General features: G+C 33.5%; 1 protein-coding gene across 3 annotated transcripts in view; it reads right to left on the reverse strand.

Annotated features, from left to right (window-relative positions):
• Positions 1-4,054: 4,054 nt before the first annotated feature.
• LOC118192663 (larval cuticle protein 16/17-like) overlaps positions 4,055-23,170 on the reverse strand; it is a 239,232-nt gene continuing 220,116 nt past the window's right edge. For all 3 annotated transcript variants that reach the window (XM_085809030.1, XM_085809029.1, XM_035363668.2), the window contains one exon: positions 4,055-4,633. In XM_085809030.1, the coding sequence (XP_085665156.1) occupies positions 4,232-4,633 (402 nt within the window). In that variant the 3' untranslated portion in view covers positions 4,055-4,231. The remainder of the gene's footprint in view (positions 4,634-23,170) is intronic.

The raw sequence follows: 23,170 nt of genomic DNA on the forward strand, positions 1-23,170 counted from the left end.
TGACAGCAAGTTTTTCCCGTGTGAAGCATAAAAAAAAAAAAAAAAAAAAAAAAAAAAAAAATAGGAAGTAAAGTTCGAGACGAATATCTTGAATGTACTCTTTGCAATCACTATCATGTCTATCAAAGTAGATATGGATGAAATGGTCCTAAAAATAAGATCGATATTCACAGTAAGAATGTTATGTTCAGTATTTTTGTCCTAATAATTATCTCTTCAAATTACAAAGCAAATGCAATTTGATCGGACGCAGTAGTAATATAGGTCCTATTGCCATTCATAATATGTATAAAAATATTCATACAGACCTTTGTAGTTCTTTGCTTTATTATATAGCTTTGAAATTCCTAAGTTTAGACTACGCATTAGATCATCACAAGGCAACAGATGTCATTAGAGCATGATTTATACCAAGAATTGAAATATTTCTTTAGGTAAGTGAGAGGAAGTGGAATACCGATACGAAACCAATCAGTGCCTGACATCGTATATTATTAAGTTACGTTCTGTGGGCATTTAATAACTTTTAGAAAATTACTAGATGGCAGCTGTTGGAAATTTCAGCATGGTAATGGATCACGACATGATTTTTGACTTGGTTTCGAAATGAAATAATTGGTGTTTCGGACTAATGGAATTGGTGTTTCGCATAAGGGATGAAGAAATCAAGAACTTAACACTATTCAAAATGTCTAGGGAGAATTTGCAAACTTTTAGTTTAGGAATAATGATCAATATTCTTCCATAAAGCTATTGCAAAACGTATTGATGCTGAAATAAGGTGGATTTTAAATGAGTTAAAATTTAGTTAATGATGCTACATGGAATTTGTTTATATATTAAATCAAATGAATGTACAATTAATTATTATTTATATCATGTATAAATATATAGAAAGTATAATATTTTATATGACCATTAATATTTGGTATATACATCAAACAAGTATAACATTTGATATATAGATATAACATCGCATATAACAAAAATGCAAATACATTTCTAAATTCTTTATAAGCAGGAGTGCTATGTCTGTATGTTTTTGAATTTCATTTTACCAGGTAGTGAAACTAATAATTTGTATTGATTAGATTTAACTTTAAACTCTTAATTCAAATCTTAAGAAGCTATTTATATCATTGCCGATTTTATCTTACTCTGATTTTATCTTTCTTGCTTATTTTTCTTATTAAAGGGGTTTGTAAAGAGGTATGCTAAGGTAAAGATGAAAATGTTTTCAGTATTTTTAAAGAATAAATTAAAAGAGTATTTTTACTTCATGAATTGAAATTTTCTACAATACTTTTTCTCACAGTAAATATGTACAAGAAAAGAAAGAGCTGAGGTATCTCTGGGATTAGAAACTCGGGTCGAACTACCAATGTTTAGTGATCTTTCCGCTTGATCGTAAGATCTTTTGAAATTAGGCTGAACAATATACTAAAGAAAATAGAAGATGCAGCACATGTAAGAACAAAAGTGGTCTGAATTCTAGGTTCACATGTTTTGTGAATAAGTTCATGAGTTAAACTTATCTGTATGCCATTATGAAATATTAGGAATGTAGCATAAAAGCATCAGCGAAAAAGACAATGACAATCTAAATCATTGTAATCTAAATGTGTAGCATTATCAATATCTGCTGTTAATTTCAGTGCTGCTGAAAAAATTATAAATGAATTATATTATAAATCACATGAACTCGTTGCATTATAAATTACAACAGTTAGAAATATTATTATCGTGATTTAGAGACCATCTTTGTTTACAAATAATTTAAAATAATTAATATTACAAATAATTCAGCCTGAAACTAGATTGGAAAATAAGCTGCACGCTGAAGATTAATCTTTACCAACGTGTTAGAAACATCTTCTCTTAACTAGGGTTATGATGAAAGAATTTATAAAAATTATCATTTAAATATAAATTGGCATAAATACAATACAAAATATATAAATTCTACATACATGAAAACTTGAATACAATGCAACAATATGTGAAAAACGAATGGATTAAAAGGGAACTGAAAATCACAAGATATGAATATAGTTCGAATTTTTTCTGTTAATTATGAAAATTCTGTAGACGCTCATAATTATCAATTCATTAATTAAATGTGTATTAGAAATTAAATGTATGCCAAAGAACATCAGGTAGAATAACTGGAAAAGATAATAAATATTTAAACGTTTCTAATATTAAAATATGGTATGTGTAAGAATGTTAAATAACTTTAAAATAACTTCAATGATTAAAAATGGAAAGCTTCATATATGTTGAAATAATATTAGCGTGAATTTAGAACCACTTAAGAAATCAAATTTTTAGATTTAATAAAGAGAATTTTTCAAATTAAATTAGAACTGTTTACCTAAAATGGTATATTTGAAAGTTAAAAACCCCTATACTATCTAAGAAGATTTGTTAATATTTATATAGACAAGAAAACTTATTTAAGGTGCGCGACAAATCCGATATTTGATAGGTTGATTATGTACCAGTTTTATGTATACCATTAATCTATCAATTTTATTATTCAAAAGTGATAAATATATATATATATATATATATATATATATATATGAGCAGCTAAAATCTGCAATTTGGAAAGTTTTTAATTCTCATAGGGAATAAAAAAGATCTGGCTCGTTATTCTTTTAAGCATCATAAAACTTTAAAAAGAGTGTAAAACAAATTCATTTTTACTTTAGCAGATGCCAGATTTTAAATTAATATTTGTTTTGTATGCACAAATTTTACAATATATGATACGCGAAAATAGAGGCTTGTAGTCTCAATAAAATATCCCATTAATGGCGTTAAATATTTTTTGATTTTTCTTAGCATCCATTTTCTTGGGAATTCAGGTTCTTTGAAAGAGCGGACTTGATAACGTCGCGCACCTAGTGAATTAGATAAGAACGGGGGTCTTTAATTAAATTTCGCGCAGTTCGTGTACTACCCTTTAGCGTCGATAGGTTGACGTTGATGGCAGTTTTTGCAAAGGGCAGCTTGCGTGAAAGCTGCTTTCAGCCAAACGTCAGAAAACTGTTTTCCAAGATACTACTTGTAGATCATCCGAAGCTCCCTGAACATTTCGCAAAATGTCCATAGTTAGTCCAATGTGGGGCGCCACCGCTTTTCTTTGTATTTTGTATGCGTCTATCTGTGCGTTCTGTAGTACGTCTAGATGGACTTTTGCGACTATTCATATTTCCTTTATCGATCCATTTAGACTCAATTCTGTGCACAGTGGACGCATCTACTTGCGTTTCAGAAGCGATACGACGGTAAGATCAACCAATTTTACATAAGCGTACAATTCGGCTGGTCGTAAAATCGTCCGTTTGCCTACCTTGTTCATCGTCCAGGCATCTCTTCATTCATACGTTTCTTCTGGACCGTTGAAGTTCTCAAAATTCTGGATTCCCTAAACAGCAGAAAGTAGAGACGGTTGGTTCGTCCCCCGTTTCCTTCCCTTTTATCCCGCGCCATAATCGCGTGACCAAATTGCATTTTATATCATCTGCATGACTTGTTCCGCTAAGGATTCATCGAAATTTGCATATTTATAAGGCCGAATATTCATATTGTTGCATTTTCTGTGTCGGGCAGTGTACATGTGAAGTATGGAACAAATTGTTAAATATTTATCAAAATAATCTGAGAAATCTACTTAATTTGCACTAAGAGATATTATATTTAAGCTAAAGATTAAAGGCCGTAACTTTTTGAATTGAAGCTTTTAAATACATACTTTATACACATGTTACCGAAAATAATCAGAACTTCATGTAGCTAAAAATTTCTTAAATGTATTATGTTGAGTAGTATATGTAGAATTTCTTAAATATATTATGTTTCTTAAATATACTATGTTGTGCGTAAACTTAAAGAACAGTTTAAGTTTCATCAGGTCCAAAATTTGAAATCTAAGTATCCGAATAACAAATAGCAATCAATGATTTAAAGCACCGATTATCTACAATTCATTTCATTTCAAGCGTTGTTAAAGCATTGCAAATAAAGTAACTCAACATCTTGGTTTTAAAGCATTAAGCATACTTTTATTGACCAATATATTAATTATATACCGTCAAAGCCGGTATATAATTAATTAAATAAATATATGTAATTTAAAATATTAAAATTTTTTATTATACATGATGCATAAAACTCAAAACGACCTGTCTTTATGGTACTTAATTTAACCAAGACTTGGTTTAGATCAGGTTAAACGGGGCAAGAAAGGAGGTATTGGTCCTAAGAATGGAAGGCGGGGCTTCGGTTTAGGAGGTCTACTTGGTCTAGTTGGCCTCGGCGTGCTTGGAACAGAAAATGTTGAAGTTTCAGGTGTTAGTCTTAATGCCGAGAGCACATGGAATCCAGTGTGATCCGCCATGTAGTCTATGATTCTCAAGGCACCTAAAGGATCTATGAAACCATAACGGCCTCGAACTATGCCATCAGCATCTCTTGTTTCTTCTCTAAAGGACTGACTGGGTCCAGTTCCAGTATCATATCCAAATTGGTAAACGTCTTTGTTTAGGAGCTGATATTGTACTCGTCCTCCGGCAGGTATGGGTACCATACGGCCATATCCTAATCTTGCCTCAGCAAACAGACATACCTACAGAAGAGGAATGCGCTATGAGTTTTTAAAATGGCATATAAATAAGTCAGTGGAGAATATCTTCATTCCAAGTTTTCTCTAAAGCTTGACTATATATCAGTAATTTCGAAATTTATTTATAAGAAACTCAAATAGATTAGATTAATTTCATTGAGGAAATAGCAATCTATTTAACAAAACATATGAAAATTTTATTTAATAAAATAATTTATAAAGAAATGCAAACAGTTAAAAATTTATTAACCGTTTAATGTATTATTAAATTGTTTTTTTTTTGCAAGTGAAATAGACTGATGCATGAATGCATAGAAAAGAAAACAAAAAAGTACTATTTGATCAAGGTAATCACAAGCAGCACCAATACACTACCGCCAAGGGGAACAAACAAAATGTTTATCTAGGTTTGAAAAATTCAGCATCTTTTCAGACCATGTTTTTCAACCGTTTGCTAATTTATTCATAGCTAAAATATGTTCCCAAATGAAAAGGATGTAAGGCCAAAGCATTTACATGTCTCTAGAAAAAGACCCCAAGAATGCATAGGATGTAACAGTTTCATATTTCTGATGGTGTCTATAGCATACAGTTTTCAATATGAAACAAAATTAGGCACCACCGTGAATAATAAACACCGGGTCTATCGGGTATTTCTGATACAAAGATTTTGATACATATTATACTAAGCTATGCTTCTATTGTCGCAGTTTGATTCCATGGAAGTAATTAAGAAAGAAGAATACATATTATGAGATTTGCGTTTTTTAGATGCAGAAATGGCGATCATGTCTTCGATTCAAGTTGGAAAGAAGTTTTGAATTATTAAATCAGAAACAAAGACGTGCAGAATTCTGTATTTACGTATATTTTGCGGAAAGCAATAGTTTCTACAGTACACTTCTTGTCAAAACTGAAGAATAATCTTAAACATATGCTCATCAATTAAAGTTTTCAGCTACTGCTCAATGGTGTGAATATTTATATGAATTATCTACAATTAACCGTAAAATTGGACTTCGGCACGTAGGTAAGCGCATGAAATATGTAAATTAGGCGACAGATAACGATCTACGTAATGGACGCAAGCTGGAATTTGGGTGCGCAATTAGTTAATCTGGTTTCGTAGAGAGACCAGTATTCATTAGTTATGACTCAAAGACATCCTTTAAGAGAAGAGCAAAGTGGCAAGAAAATTATAACGAAAAATACTAATGATGAAAAAAAGATGATAATGAAAAATGATAATGATGAAAAAAAAAAGATGGTGATGTGAAAAAAGATTATGACAAATTTATTTCTGCCAGACAAGTACAAAGGGTGATTACACAATTTTAAAATAATATCGGGGTCGTTTAATTAATGTTTTAAATGCTAAGTTCTTTTGAATTATCCATCTGACAGATTTGTTTCTAGACTATAAGTATGCATAGTGATTTCCATGACAAAAGGTCTTTCGTAAAATTTCTAGGGGTATCGATTTCCATTCCTTTTCCACTACATTCCAGAATCAGTCATGTTGTGTTCGCGCTTAGAAAGAACTGTTTTAATGACATAAAAGACATAACAGTCCATAGGCGAAACATCAGGGCAATTCGCAGGAATAAGTTTAAAAGGTCAATGTGCAACACCTCTATTAGTCTTCATTTTTTTAAGTAATACAGTGGTACTTTTCAAAGTATGATTTAGTTTAACTTTGAAAGTCATTGGGATAAAAAGATAGAATTTTTTCTGTATATATCGAACGCAAAACGTCCTCTTGATAGTATATTGAGTTGATTTAAAAATTTTTTTCCATTCTTTTTGCTTTAATAATTTGTATTTTAAGGGAAGCTCAAAATTTTTAATTTCGTATTATGAGAGAATCCTGGGACAATCATAAATACCTTACTGAAACTTTCTTTGCATTGACTGAACCAGGTTTTTTTGTCTTCGTTTTCGATGATAAATAGACCTTTTCTTGTTACAGTCATTTATGTAAATACATACTTCTTCCAGAACCACAATGTATTTCCATTTCATCTTCAGCTAAATATTTTCTCACGGGGTTATACAAATTCTTCTACGTTGAGCCACATGCTTGAGGAAAAGGCTGGTGATCATTGTGTTTCTAGTTTTTTTTTTTTTAAGTTGTAGATCTTGGTTTATTACTTTATTTATTGTTGCTACAAATGAATTTAAAGGCTTTTTCAATTTATTTATACATCGATGGGTTTTCTCTTGTTAACAACGGTTTAACTTTAGAGAAACATTAGCAACTGTATACACCTTTTTCGGGTATTTGTTTGGAGTCTATCTTCCATGTAGAAGTAATGACTAACTACGTTTCTCTTTCCGATTAATAATGCTGCTTATTTTGCACTTGCAAATTTTAGTACCATGTATTTTAGAGAGTTTTTGAATTATGGAATAGGAATATTTCTCTTCGGAAAGCGCAAAAACATATTCCTCACTTCACATCTTGCTTACATGAGATGTTTTGAAAGAATAACAAACTTATAAGTAGCAGACGATATTTCTCATTTTTAATAATAAGCTGTTGCCAGATTCCAAAACATTTGCCTTTTTTAAATTCTCTATCGATATCCCTCTAAAACTGTGTAAACACCTTCTGTATATTAAATAAATGAGCAGCATATGTAAGTTAATTCTCAGACGAGAAGTCAATATCCATTTCAGTAAATGGACATCCCCACTGAGGCCGCCATGTTTTCCAGTGCCACGGCCTTCTCCCGAACTCTCTCAGAACCTTCTTAATCTTAGAAGATACGTTTCAGAAGAATGGAGTTCATTTCCACAAAAATAGATCAACGGTTTAGTAAATTCTATGAAATCAAGATGTTAGGTTCGCATTTCTGTAAGAGGTGACTCAACACCACATTAAAAAATGATTTGTTGCCAAAGAGGGGGAGTTCCATTCTTTCATCACTTTTGAAAATCTCCATAAATTTGATTTTAAATTTCTATAAAAGTTTTACAAAAATAAAAGAAACCTACATGCTTATAAAAGGAAAGTGCTCTATAACTGCATTTGTAACACTGCAGTAGCTTTTGCCTGGAAAAAACCTTGTACACAGCATATTACATATAAATGAATAAAGAATTAAATATTTGTTGAGTGGCTAATAATTACCTTAAACAGGTTGAAATAAGAGTCATAAAAGAATTATTCAAAAAAATATAATTTGCATTAAATTTTTAATTTAGATATCTTAGATTTCATTTCTGAAATTTAGCTCATTTTATTAGTGCTCTTTTATAATTTGCCTTGCATAATCTCTTACCAAACTTCCACTTTATAGTAAACAGCATTTAGTTTCTTTTATATTATTCTATTCATATAAAGTATCACGTGAATATAGTATATAAATATAAAAAGTAACAAATTAACTCTATTTGCGATCTAACTTAAGATACAGAACAAAAGAATCGCGTATGAGTCTTAAAATGGAGGGTTTAACTACACTGGGAGTCTTAAAATACTGCACTTTCTCTCTGTTATTAACGCCTTCCTACTTGGCCCATATAGTCCTTTAGATTTTAAGCCATTTTACTTAATCTGTTTCCACATTATAAGCAAAAGCTCGACTCACTACTGATCCGTAATGCGATCATACTATTTTAATTTATATTAATGCTCGATTTTTTAATGTAGTATTAAGTGCTTGCAGAAACTAAGCTGCTATATTTTTAGTGACTTTTGTAAATTGACGAAAGCACAATGATTATTGTTTGATGCTTGTAGAAAAAATTCATCCATGCAGAGCAGCTTAGCAACTAGTTACTGCCGTGGCATTCGCACTTGGAATTTATGCAACTGTGCTGCTTATGACATAAAAACAGAGTCACTTAATTCACTAAGTAAAGGCACAATATAAATAACGGCTGTAATAATTGGTGTTAATATATTTGAATGAAAATATGACAATGATAATTACTCATTAGAAATTTTTACAATATTAATAAAAACAATTTGCATGACAAGATATTCAATACGTTTTTTTTTAAATCTTCTCTCAACTCTTGCGGGTTGAAGTCATCTACTAAACTCAGCAGATCGAGACTTTTCATCTGAAAACCGATAGTAAATGCATACGACATAATTACATAAAATGAATTTAATAACCGTTCCACCATGCGCCCTTGTTCAATATAGCTAGCTCATTGCTGTCTTTTGGTATTGAATATTGTATGCTTCACAGTCATACCACCGAAAGATCGCAATTACGACTGAAAGCAGAATTAAATGACATGAATGCAAAATCCGTGCACATATTATTAGATTTCAAATAATTTCGTTGCCACTAGTGTCGCGATGGGAAATCTTTCATAATTGCTTTCGACTGCTGTGTTGATGAGAAGCGAAAAGGACGAATAAACACGAATTTAACGATTCGTACTATTATTAGTCTCAATAGGACATGAATCATTCTCAACCGAAATGAAGGAATTTCAGAGAAATTTTGGACATATTGCATAAGACAACGTGTTCAGGTTTGTCATAATTTGAGAACTTGGGAACTGACATCGTCGCCAACACTCATAAGCGACATAAATGACTACCTTTTTTTCGTACTTTTTTTTTTGTCTTAATCTCTAAAAGGTAGGCTAGAAATGGGACGATTAAAGTTATGCAGTTATTTAGGGTCACATCACTTTTATTGGATAATTTTGAAAACTGATACAAGGTAAGCCGTTTTATGAAGTACTAAACTGTTATAATAGAGTTTTGATCGGTATTAGCACAGAAAGGTTCAACAATGCTAAAAAATCTCTCTTCCTTGAATAAGAAAGTGAGAATTAGTCCAAATATTGCATCAATTTTCTCAAAGTGTTGAAATATGAAGTAGACATAGAATTGAATCTTGAATTTATAAAGTATTTTCTTCTTTCATCTCGCGTACATTAATGGCGTCATTGAAGAGTACATCTGGCTAGCAATCGGGAGGTCCAGTGTCGAACCCGGCGAAGGCAGAGCAGATTTTTTACATGTCCTGAGCCGATTAACTTAATGGCTCTACAAATTCTAATTCAAGCTATAATAAAACAATTTATTTATTTATCATACTTTGCTTTTATTAAATAATTTATGCAATGTAAACCTATTTAAGAGACACTAAACAATTGTGATAAAATTTTAATTGGCACTGAGTTTAACACAAAAAAACTAAACGCTTTTGGATATTGCTGCGAGTCTGAATTTGCACGAATATAGCATTAGATTTCCACACGTGTTGAAAACTGAAGTAGAGCTGAGCGTTGAATTATGACTTCTAATTTAAGCTGCAATAAACTACTATACTCAATATGCATATTAGCTTTTTTTCATTCATACGCAAAATTAGTGGGCCTTTTCCCCTTACATAGTTCAAATTTGAATTAATAAAATGATTCTGAAGCTTCGCAACGTTAGATAAAAATACTGTTTCATGGATTTGAAATTCAAAGTAAGGAGAATCTGCGTTGGGAAGTGCAAAATTTATAAAGGGCGGGCTATGAAAACTCTGCTTTAATGAGGCTATTATCTACGCGAATGTGTCTTGTGCATAGTTCTACTTAATGGCATGCATCTGAATTAATCAAAACATATATGATTATGCGCATAATTAAACAACTGCGAACACAAGTTATAAGTTACAGTGTGAATTAGACATAATTGCAGCTATTAAAGCGGTAACATTTATACATGCAGATATCTTTTTAAGAAGTATATAAACGCATGTTTAACTTTTACTATCCACTTTACCACGGAAGTTTAAGAGCATTATTTTAAGGATGCAATATTAGTTATAACTGAAACTAGTGACTTAAATTAACATGAGATTGTAAGAGGAAAAGTTGACTGGGACCAGAAACTATTAAATTATTCACTGCATATAGATTAAGCAATTAGATCTATTTCTTGGGAAAACCGATTTCAAATTTTAATATCGATTAATTTCTGAATTTCACTCATCAGATTTAACTTTTTTTTATAGAATTAACAGTAAATACAATTTTCATTCAGTGATTTCTTGATGTTTTAAATTAGAGACAGATGGCAAGAAGCAAACTCAGCTTCCACCGAGTAAACTGTCAAGATAACAGAACATTACTATCGTATTTTATTATACACAATGAAAAAATAACTATTTTAAATCAAAGCATTTGTATTTAGTTAATGAAATTAAAGCTTCTTTTGGAAGAAAAAGTCACAGCAGACATCTTTAAACACTATTTATTTTTATTGAAAATTTAAGTAGCAATGTCATCATTTCATTTTAAGCAAGCATTTGATTTTTGTACTTTATGATAAACTGTTAGACTATACTACTTTTTTGTTTTACTTTTATTTCAGTTATTTGTGGTTTTGAACGGATGCCCATTATGTTTCCCATGATAAATCTGAACGTAAACCATTCTCGTGATAGCGGCGTTCCAGCTGTCGAATGAATAATGCCTTTGGATCTAGGTAGTTGATGTGATTAGATTTTTGACGGGAAGTGTTCTTTCTTATTAAAAAGACACATAGTGTATTGAAAAATAAAGATGTTTAGCAAACGTTAAACATAAACATCATAAAGTTTTTTTTCGTCAAATATATTATTATAGATCCTCCAAAAGTGTGAACAATGTCCCAAGGGTAATTTTTATGACTCGTGTATATATATGTATATATATACGTAGATACATATTTTACTACTCATATTTTCGTTAAAAAAACCGGAAACTTTTATTTTAGATTTTGTAATGCAAGATCATACAATTGGACAACATTCTGGATCATGTTAATAATTGCTACTTACACATTCATCACCAGCTAAAGATTCTTGTTAGCATTTCCTTATTGCTCTCTGTCTTACTTGTAGAGTTCTTTTACCAATTCTTGCAAGCTGAAGTGAGTTTGTTATTGCGTATTTGTAACATGTTATCCAAATCTTGTTCGATGTATGATGGAGGATTTATTTATTCCAGAAGATTTATTTAAAAATTAGATAATCTTCCTAATGGTCCCTCTCTTTATTCTGAAGCAATTTATAGACAAACCTTTTTCAAAGAACTTCAGCTTTGAATTCAGTGGGTTTTTTTACGCTTTGGGAAAAAACAGAAGGCAAAACATCCAAGCATTGTAAAGACGTATTACTGTTTTGTATTATTTCCATGTCTTCCACCTTTCTCTGAAATACTCCGCTCCCACTTCTGCTTTCCAAAAATTGGATACCATTTCATTCAGTAATACATGTTTCTTCATCAAAATTAATACGCTTTTATATACGTTACTATTATTCAAGTTTCTAAAAAATATCTTTGCTTCAGGAGAGATTGAATGTTTTTCTTTCATATTTTGAAATACAATATAGAGTTCCTTACTTTTATTCTGGTAAACTAAGTGTTAAGGAACCAAATGAACTGCTAAGCGAATAATATCTTAAGCGATAAAACAGAAACGTAAAGATTAACAGTCGGCCCCTTTCTCAGGGCGTACAGCAAAGCCTTCACTTGGGCTTAAAAATATAAGAAATGAGAAATAAGTAATGACTAACTAAAGAGATATAGCCGAAGCTAACACAGTTTTTAACTAGTTAGCCCGTAATATTAAATAGCCAGCGAACCATCAAAATGCACGTAAGCGCAATAATAGCTTACAGAGACGTAGCCCAAAGGCAAAAGCGCGCTATTCAGGAATCCTAACCCTCTCTGGCGAAGTCAGTTGAACTTGACTTAAATACTATTCGCCTTCTCATTTGCACTTAACGCGATACTGAAAATTCATTCTGGTAGGAAGTTGTAAGCTGAATCTAGAAGAGATAGGACAGAAGCATTAACTTAAAATAACTGTTATAAAATTAAAATATACCTTTCAATAACAGAACTCAAACAACAATAAATCCAAATATTTTAAGTTTTGTTTATCATGTCTTTTACTGGAGATTCTTTTCTTAGAAATAAATTCATTCAGAACGCTTAGTTGGTGCTCTGTTTTTAACGTAGGCCCATGTCATCATGGCTGCTACCCTCCACATCATAAAATGTTTTGGTTGATTGCCTGTAGCTCTAATGCCTTCCTAATCAAGGAGCTATTCTGTCTCTTGCAAACACCATTTTCCTAAATATACAGGTTAATTAAAAAAAATGTGAACAACCTATGCGGGAAACAGAAAATATTCCGCTCACCGTTCTACGTTTACGTCTTAGACCGAATAATATTGAATAAATTTACATGCCGATGCATTCATATACGCTGCACGTGTTTGCCATCGATATGAACACATTTTCGGAGCCTGTCGCATGTAAACTGTCGACCACGGACTTACATACCTGGTGGTAAAATGTCTATGACAACTTCCATTCTTTCATGCAGACCGTCAACAGGGCGAGTTTTGTTGTACTAAACATTCAGTGACCAGTCAAAACAACCAAAAATCAGATCACGTGGGGTCATTCTAGGGACTTATATTCGTTGAAAAGTTCAGTAAGCCAGGAACAGGAATCCATAGTGAAGTGCAATTCAATTGAAAGTATTTAAGTTGGTGGATATGTAGTATTAGGTTGTTCAGTTCGTAGATTTTTATTCAGTGAAAAATTCATGTGTTTGGATATATTTTTACGGTCTGTATAATACACTGAACTATACTGTATAACATACTAAATACTCTCTAGTTCATTAAACACGAATTTAGCAAAATTTACTTCTTCAAGCAAATTCTCTCTTTCCCATATAGTATTACCATGTTTTGAATCATTCTATTATATACACTGTAGTTAAACTAATGTTTTCATACCTTCGTGTTTTACATACTGACTTATTTAATTGGTCATAAATGTTTTCCATTAAATGATCTTATTTCTGGACTCGTTTTCCCTTTCTCATTTTTATTTGCTTCAATGAAAGTTTTTAAAGTTTCAAATCCCTCAGTTACTGACTGCAAAAATTTTACAAAAACTTTTCTGAAGAAAGATTTTAATATTGTTAACGTATACATAACAATTCCTATCTAATATGCATCAGGCTACCCTTATCAAACCAAAATGGATTAACTGTAGCAGTTACTTTAAGATGAGAATTCATGCTTCTTTAAAGAGTTTGTCGTGATATTTAATTCATTGCACATTTTAATTGTTTTTGCATACAGATTTCAAATAGATCTAATATAATATTTTACGGTAAAATTTGTATACTGCATTGTGTTTCTTGAATATTATATTCTTGATTCGAATGGAATAATATTTTGTACAGTTGACTTCCATACGTTATAGTTTCTTACATCTTGAAGTTGTCTTAACTAACGGTTACAAACAAAATAGTTGCCAAATATCTATTGTCACAAATTTTGTATATGTGTAAATAATTTTAGTGAAATTGTAATATCTTTTGTATAATATAACGTCAGATGTTGAAAAAGCGAAGCTATATCGGAAAAATAAGGATGCAGGGACAAGTCTATTTAACACAGAGGTAAATGGCTATCTCGCTAAATTGGCGAGATATCGCCAAGCTGGCAATAGTTTTTGGCCTCTAATTGTTCTCGCCAAATTTGGCTAAAATCGCCAAAAGTTGCCAAACATGGCGACCATTTGGTGACATTTTGGTCCGTCTCTGTATAACTCTAATTGGTACTGTAATACTGTAACTGAATAACTGTAATTGATCCTCATACATAACTATAACCGTATCCAGCCTTTATATGTAACATTAACCGTGCATGCCTTCCCGTAATTTCGAGAAATGGAAGGTACTAAAGATTTCTCGGCGGCCGGGGGGGGGACTATATTAAGACCGGAGAGAGCATCAGCCCTCAATTTTTAGTTCAGAGATACTAGATTTCCGTGCTAGCTCCGCTCTTTACATGCGCTTTGCATTGAGTTCTGTTTTACGTTCTTAGTAGTTTAAAGTGGTAACTTCTGATTGTGCTCTGTCATACTGGAAAATAACTTGAGCGAAATACTTTTGTGGGAAGTTCTAGAGCCGGTAAAGAGTTTCCTTTGTGAAAATAAATTTTATCAAGCTATTACCGATTCTGTGTGCATTCAATCCATTACGAAACTTTACGCACGCAACACTATTTTTTGATCACCCATGAATATTTTGTTTTTATGCTTTACTGAAATAACATGATCAAATTCTTCTTTAATATTTACTGCGTTTGCCTTTTGATGTAGCGAAATTTTGGCATTTTAGAATCTTGATAACATTCCTTAGTTTTATGTCTTAGTTTAGAGCGGAGAGAAAACTTTGGTTACAATGTTTATTTCCTCCAGTTTCTTTTCTATACCCTTTTCACGATAAAAAGTTTAAGCTTTGAAATTTTCTTTCATCACAGTTCACATATCCTTCATGAGGTTCTTCCCTTAAATGTTTACTTAAATGCTTACTATGTTCAAATTGATAAACTGCTTAATACTAAGAGTGTATTTGATGGACGGGCTCTATAGAATGACAAATGCATCATCTATTTTGAAGCTTTAAACGTCTAGTTAATTTCAGCTGTATTCTGCCATTAAAAAAACATTCCTCCAGCTTTCGACTTTCTACACGCCTAGTGTAGAGGCAATATTTCTGGCTGAAATTAATCTATTATTGTTTTCCCATCTACTATTTAGTGAACCTAAAATTTATTTCTTTATTTTATACGCAAACGTTAAATCCACTAAAGTAAGAGTGTAATTAAGGGAACAAACAATAATATCTTTCGCGTAAGCATCTTTTAATTTTTATTAATTTCTTTTCAAAATGATTCTTTCGGACATCAAGTAAGTTTGTATTTTTAACATTGTCTAGAAAAACGGATATAATTTGAAAGTCACATTATAAGGTATTTCTCCCGATTTCTTGGCATACCTTCGTAGTGTGGTGGTCTGCACGCTGGGCGCGTATTCCAGAGGTCCGCGGTTCGATTCCCGGCGAAGGCGTTGGTAATTTTTCCTCTCTTCTGCTTCCAATTAACCTAAAGTCTCTACAACATCATGTAAAATTTTGTCTCTTAAATGTCGATGCTTGGAAACGGATTTTCATTTTTATTTCCTTTTCAGAGAAAAATGCTGTTGTTGCTTGCTACAAGTTTGTGCAGATCTCATTAATATCTACACCAGATGAACAAGAAGGAATTGATATTCTATTGAAGGAAGTCATAGCTCTTATACATCAAGGTAAACAGCTGTAAATTGCTCAAAGAAGAACAATGCATTCTCCTTAATACGATAAAAGTATTGCAGGTCAGCAAAACAGCTCATTAAACAAATCATAATCTCAATACCATCGCAAGATTCAGAACTGAATCACTGAACTCACCGAACTTTGGCCTCAATGTAGTCGCATTTATAGCATTGACCCAAAGCTTCCTGAAGCTTCGAGAAAACTCTCTCTTAGGACTTCGAAATTAATTTTCCGGAAGCTTCCAGAATGTAGCCAAGTTGGAAAAAAATCTCAAAATGTTGTCAGGGTCCGTCAAAAGAGTTTCTGTCCTTATGTCCGAATTTAATCGAATCTTTACAAGAAAATCGTCGACAGATTGAGAATTATAAGAACTACAGCATAATTTAAGAAGTAAATACTTACAAACTCAATAAATAAACATAAATTTTATTAAGCAAAAATACTCGGCAAAATTTTTGAATAAAATGGATCAACAAAAAGGAATAAATAAAAACACTATATAATAACACAAAAACAGATAAAACAATAAATTTGCAGTTACTGAATTAGTCGTCAAATAAAAATGCCGGAAGAATATTCTATGGAGTAACGGGCAGGGTAGCAGTATGCCAAAAATCCTGTTTCCAGGTTTAACTTTCATAGTGGTAATTGTATAGGTCCAAAAATTTTGATCTCTCAAAATTTGGTATTTTCATAATTAGTAGCTAATTTATTTTTCGAGATTCAACGTCTCCTTTTCAAAAATGAAATGTTTGAAAATCTCGAGACTTTAATAAATTGCTTAGTTAAAAAAAAGAAAGATAGTGAGAGAGATAGACCTAGTTTATCAAGAAGAAGAATAAAATAAGGCAGAAAAATTCATACAAAATGAAAGCAGAATAATATTGGATTCTTTGAAATTTTTAAAATTTAAAATTTTAATTATATTAAGAAAAATAATAACAAATGTGCCACTATTATGATGAATTTTATTAAGATAGATTTTCAGTACATAAAAGCAGTCCAGTTATTTAAATTTATATATAAAACGGATTCTGTATTTGAACACAAACATTCCAGGAATGAAGAATCTCTTCTCGTTTAAGTTGACGTCGAGTTTATGTAAAATAGTGCTTTTTCCAGCATTTCCAAACGTGAAGTTATTTTACCCGAAACCTCATAAATATTGATCTCCTTTGATCAGTGACTCTAAGTCTTTTATGCTTCTTAGTCCTTCTTTGGAAATGTTTACGTAACTTATGTACTTCTTGTATAGCTAGAAAGCTACTCGTATAACTTTAGTATTATTTCCATGTGAATGAAGTCACGCACACACATATATCTATAGCTCTCTATCTATCTTCCTATCTATATATATATCTATATATCTATCTATCTATTACAAAAGAAATAGTTTGGATGTTGATGGTGTAGTTGTTAACTATGATAGATTATTCATTAAGAGTTTAGTGCAATCGTGGCAGATTGAGCACTTTTTGTTCTTGATAAAACATTTCTGATGCAGACACTGCTAACTTGGCACGCCCTGTTCTTTAATAAATCTTTAATTAAACAAATGGATTTTTAAGACTTTATGGTAAGTAAGGAAAGCTTCCGTAGCAATGTACCTAAAGAGAGAAGCGGAAAGCAGAAATGTAACATATTTAAAATGAAAGTTTGTGAGCTGAATGATTTAGCTTCAATTCATATTTGCTCTTATTGGCTAATATTAAATTTTGGTTGCAAAATTTAAAATCATTATTAACTGATTTGCTAGATGAGTATCTGCTTCATTAACGCTATGCATGAATCATAGGATATAGATTTACTTTGAAATGGTGCAATTTAGAGAGATTTGATGTAAGCAGTTACTATTTTTAGGATGGAACTCATTGCGACGCATGTGGTTGGAAACAATGGTGGTAAACAGAGCAAGAATGTTCAGGAAAGGACGGGAATGAACAAGTGATTATTCTCGTCGTGGTCAAAACCGTGTTGCTGTTACCGAGGGCAACTGTGAAATAGTGAATGAGGTTATTCGTGTAAATAGGCAGTTAAAATATGATCCATAGCGAAATCAGTTCAGTAAAAGTTATGGGATGTGAAATTGGAAACTTTGGAGCGTCAGATGTTTTATTTGGTAATGAGGTGAAGGCAGCTGTCTTCCATTGGCTCTAAGACAATCTTTAGAGTTTTACATGGATGGCATTTGTAAATTGCTCACATATTGGGATAAATGTTCACAATGGGATAAATGTCTGAACGTCTATGGTGTCTCCTGAAGAACAAATACTGCTATGAAAGACTCATCATGAATGTCTGTCCATAGTTAAGAGTAGCTAAATAAAAGTTTTATATTTACAAGTATTTTCAGGTACTGTCTGCAAACAGATTTCAGTTCATCAACCTATATTATATATATATATATATATATATAATGTGTGTGTGTGTAATAACCTGTAAGGATCTTAAGTTTTACTAACGTTTATTTTATTTTAAATCTTTACTATCACTTCTTACCCGGCCAGAATTATAAGCGTGAAGGTTTTTATGCAAAGTTTGTCTGGCGAACGCCAAGTATTTAAGTGTGGCCTTTTTGCCAAGCGAAAGAGAGGAAGCAGTGAGTCAACGCAGGCCGCTTACCTTAGAAGTTACGCAGTTGCTGTTTGCCTTCCAGGCCAGAGGTTTTAATCCTCTTGATAAATTAAACGTATTGTAGTGTTCACAGTCTCTGTGCTACATACGCTTCCTGTTATTATAAGGTCAATCTTCCACGTGTATTATTCTAAAGTTAAATTAGAGTTTAGTTTTATTTTTATACTTTTACGTTAGACCCCGAGTGGCGGGTCATTGTATTCCGAAGTACGGAATTTATTGTATATAGAGAAAAATAAAGGGTTTTGTATACCCTTCGTCTGTATCCTGTCTACTTACCACAGTGACTGAACATAGCTTTAGTAAGCTCTCTGTTCCGAGTCAGGTCCTTGCATGTTCCCGAAGAAAGTAAGACGGAACATTGAACCTGATAGTGGCGCCCAACGAAGAAGAATAACCATGGCCGAGTTTCAAGAAGAACCTGTGCTGCCTGCAGAAGCGGCTCAGAATCCAGAAATGCCAGCTGCCGCCCTGGAAGGATTTGGTTACATCGTCCAGACCATGCGCGCTTCGATGAAACCAGAAGCAACATTTAATGGAAACTCACCGGTAACCAGTTTTTTGGAAAAATTGGATGACCACTTCATGCTCTACCCCGTGCACGAGTTTCAAAAAGTTACCTTAGCTACCAGCGCTTTGAGGGGCCAAGCGCTTAACTGGTTCAAATGTATAGGCAGAAGTCTCTTGGGTCAAGCAGGAAGTCCCACCTATACTTACGAAAATTTCAAGATCGCCCTACTAAAAGCCTTCCCTGTTGTAAGGGATCGTGCGAAATTAGAAACGGAACTTTTCAGCATATATCAACAAAGAATCGAAAACCTCTCGAGCTTTATTTTAAGAAAAATTCACGTTTTCAAGCTCTTGTATGGAAACCGTCCGGATCCTGAAATAATTCAAGTGATTTTGCCGAGGTTACTGCCCCAAGTGCAAGACTTTATTGAATTAAGAAATCCGACTACACTGGAAAAGTTATTTGAGCTAGCAATCCAGTTTGAAAGTAGAAGAACGGCGGACGTTGAAAGAAGACGCCAATATCAACAGCGAAACCAATTTGGTACGCCAAGACTACAGCAAACTCAAGCACATGGCTACGGAGAAAAAGCGAATCAGTGGGCAAGGAAACCCGAGCATTCAAAAACAGCCGGCGAACGTCGACAGTTCAATAGCAACCCAGGAAAAATGTCTCAAGGCCAGGGGAAAAAGAAGGAAAGCACGGAAAGAAAAAATAATTTAAACTAAAACGGATTTCTGCGGACGAGAGGGTGCGGAAATCCGAAGGCCACGAAAACCCCTCTTCCTACAAGTTAAATACAGTAATGGTGAAAAATTTGACTCTTCCGAAGATTGAAGTCTTGGTGAATAATATCCCGGCCACCGCACTCCTGGATACCGGCGCGCAGTGTTCCTGTGTGGCAGAAGAGTTTTTTAGAAAGTATTTTCGCAAATACTGCATATATAATGCGGATAATACGACAGTATTAGCGGCGCAAGGAGAAAAATGTAAGTGCGTAGGTAAAGTACCTTTGTATATCCGTATCAAGGACGAAAAAGTAAAGGTGATGTTTTTTATAGTAAAGAATCTGCAAGCACATTTGATCTTAGGAATAGATTTTCTTTCAGACGCACAAGCTACACTGGATTTTAATGAAGCGTCCCTTAAGCTGACAATGAAACCAGTGCGTGTAGAAAAGGCTGAACCGCCAAGGTTAAATCTTGACCACCTGCCTAATGACGAGCAAGATAGAATCCGACAAGTGGTAAGTGAATTTGCTTCGTTATTTAGTGATATTCCAGGATTTACTCAGGTTACTAACAATAGTATTGACACCGGAGATGCATTGCCAGTTCGTCAAAAACCATACCGGTATGATAAGAATAAGGAAAAAATTATAGAATGGCATATTAGCAATATGCTACGTAAAAAGATCATAACGCCCATCTCAAGTAGTTATGCTAGCCCGGTGGTTTTATGTAAGAAAAATAATGACTATCCTTTGGAGCATCCAAAAAGGTAGAGATTCGCTATTGATTACCGTAAATTAAATTCCATAACGAAATATCCGGTATATCCGGTACCGATCATAGAAGAAATTTTAAGGAACATAAAATCAACCAAATTTATGACGACTTTAGACTTAACGACTGGTTATTTTCAAATAGGGGTGAGGCCTGAGGACGTGCCTAAGACTGCTTTTATAACCAAGTCTGGCACTTATGCATTTTTGCGTATGCCGTTTGGCCTTTCAGGGGCCCCAGCAAAATTTCAGCGATGCATGGACATTGTGTTAAGACCTGTTCTTGGAAAGTCCACATTTATCTATTTAGACGATATCATTATTACTAAATCTGGACCAACATGTACAGGATTTAAGACAGGTGTTTTCATTATTAAATGAGGCCGGTCTAAAAGTTAATGTCTAAAAGTGCAAATTTGCAGCCCCTGAATTAAAATATTTAGGTTACAAAATATCTCAGAAAGGAATCGAGACAGACGAATCAAAAATAATCGCTGTGCAAAAGTATCCGCCGCCAAATACAGCGAAGAAGCTCTCTTCTTTTCTAGGACTTTGTTCATATTATAGGTCCTTTATAAAAGATTTTGCAGCTATTGCTGAACCAGTGTTAAAATTAAAAAGGAAAAAGGCAAGATTCTCGTGGACGGCCGAAGCCAATAGTGCTTTGGAAAAATTAAAGCAAGCATTAACGCAAGCCCCTGTGTTGAAATTTCCTGAAAAGGATGAGAATTTAGAAATTTCAGCGGATGCTTCGGATTATGCGGTAGGAGCGGTACTTTCGCAAAATCAGCAGCCCGTGGCATTTTTTAGTCGAACTTTAAATTAAACACAAAGAAATTATTCCGCGACCGAGAGAGAGGCACTTGCAGTTCTGTTAGCAGTGCAAAAGTTCCGAGTCTATTTTGGAAAGGCGCCGATAACAGTATACTTTGATCATGCGGCGGTAACTAGATTGTACTCAGGGAAAAATTTATCCCCAAGGTTAATAAGATGGGCACTCAATCTGCAAGAATATAATCTGGTAATCAAGCATACCCCTGGAAAGGAAAATATCGTAGCAGATGCCCTATCAAGGATTAAAATAGACGAACAAGGCAATACCGTAAAGATGGCAATGCTTACAGCGTGTACAATAAATTCCCGAGAAACTGTAATAACCGAACTGGGTAAGGATCCTGAGTTTGGAAGTATTTATGAGTATTTGAAGGATCCTGAAAATTTTAGCCACCAAGATATTGTGGCGACAAGAAATAGGGCGGCCCATTACGAACTAATAGATGGTCTATTATTTTATACAAAAACTGCGAATTCCAACAACAAATTTCGACCTGTTATCCCAGCTAGTCTTAGATTAAATATCCTGCAGGAGCTCCATGACAGCCCTTTAGCTTCTCATGCTGGTATTCGAAAAACTATCCAACGCGTACGCGAGGCAGTCTACTTTCCTGAACTGCAAAAGTTAACAAGGGCGTATGTCCAGTCCTGCCCAACATGTCAAGCAGTTAATTATATTAATTTCCGCCCGACCGGGTTTCTAAATAGTATTAAATCCGAATTTCCAAATGAAATAATTGGCATCGATTTATTGCGCCCTTTCCCAAAAAGTCAGTTAAATAAAAGTCGCTATCTCCTTGTTATGGTTGATCATTTTAGTAAGTGGACCGAAATTGTTCCCTTAAAACGAGCCTCCGCGAAATTAGTTACTGATTCTATTTTAAATAAATATATTTTAAAATACGGGGCGCCCCTAAAAGTTATATCGGATAATGGTCCTCAATTTGTAAGTAATGTATTTGAAGACATGTGCCAAAAACTGGGCATACGTCATTTAAAAATGGTCCCGTATCGGCCGCAATCAAATATAGCGGAACGGGTCAATAGAAATATAGTGAAAATTATCCGTAGTTATGTTAAAAATTTTCATAAAAGCTGGGATAACTATGTCAATGAATTTGCTTTCGCCCTTAGGACCGCAAAACATGATACAACGGGCAAAACTCCTGCTGAGTTATTTCTAGGCAGAAAGATTATAACACCGTTAGATAAATTATTTTATGTGCAACAAAGAGCCCCAGAATTTAAAATGGGTGATATAGAAAAACTAATAAAAGAAGCAAAAAAGAATACGGAAGTAGCACAAAGAAAACAGAAGCTATATTATGATTTGAAACGACGGGGAGTAACTTATAAAGTAGGGGATGAAGTTTTAAAAATTAAGCATTCACTTTCTTCAGCACCAGAAGATAAAACTGCCAAATTTTTTCCACGATTTGAAGGACCATATGTTATAGAAAAAATAACTCACGCTGTTGTAGTGTTAAAAGCCAGAAATGGTGAAACCTGTTCTGCAAACATTGATCAAATCAAGCCCTACTTCGATCGTAATAAAATGCAAATCTTTTCAGATCTTTTGCAGGATCCGGCACGGCAGACACCGCAGGTACAAGTTCCAGAGGTGAAAAAACGACACGTACAAGGGCAAGTCAATGAGAGACAGAAGCAAGTGAAAAGAAAATTGCCCCGCGAAAAAATTTAAGGTAACAAGAAAAAGAAGCCGTTCCACCGTCCAGAAAACAGAGTTCACGAACACCCCCAGAATGAAGAAGGGAGAAGGACGACGTATGTGAAGAGGACCAGGAGAAATGACGGCAACTATAACCCGGCTTTAAAACGGAAGATCTACTCATCCGACAGAACTCTCCGCAGCAAAAGTCGCCGAACTGCGGAAGGGCCATCAGCGGCGGAGGAAAAAGTACA

Source organism: Stegodyphus dumicola, chromosome X2 (genome assembly GCF_044657685.1).
Source record: "Stegodyphus dumicola isolate Sdum_Otavi_A_Nest chromosome X2, ASM4465768v1".
In the NCBI taxonomy this organism is placed as follows: domain Eukaryota; kingdom Metazoa; phylum Arthropoda; class Arachnida; order Araneae; family Eresidae; genus Stegodyphus; species Stegodyphus dumicola.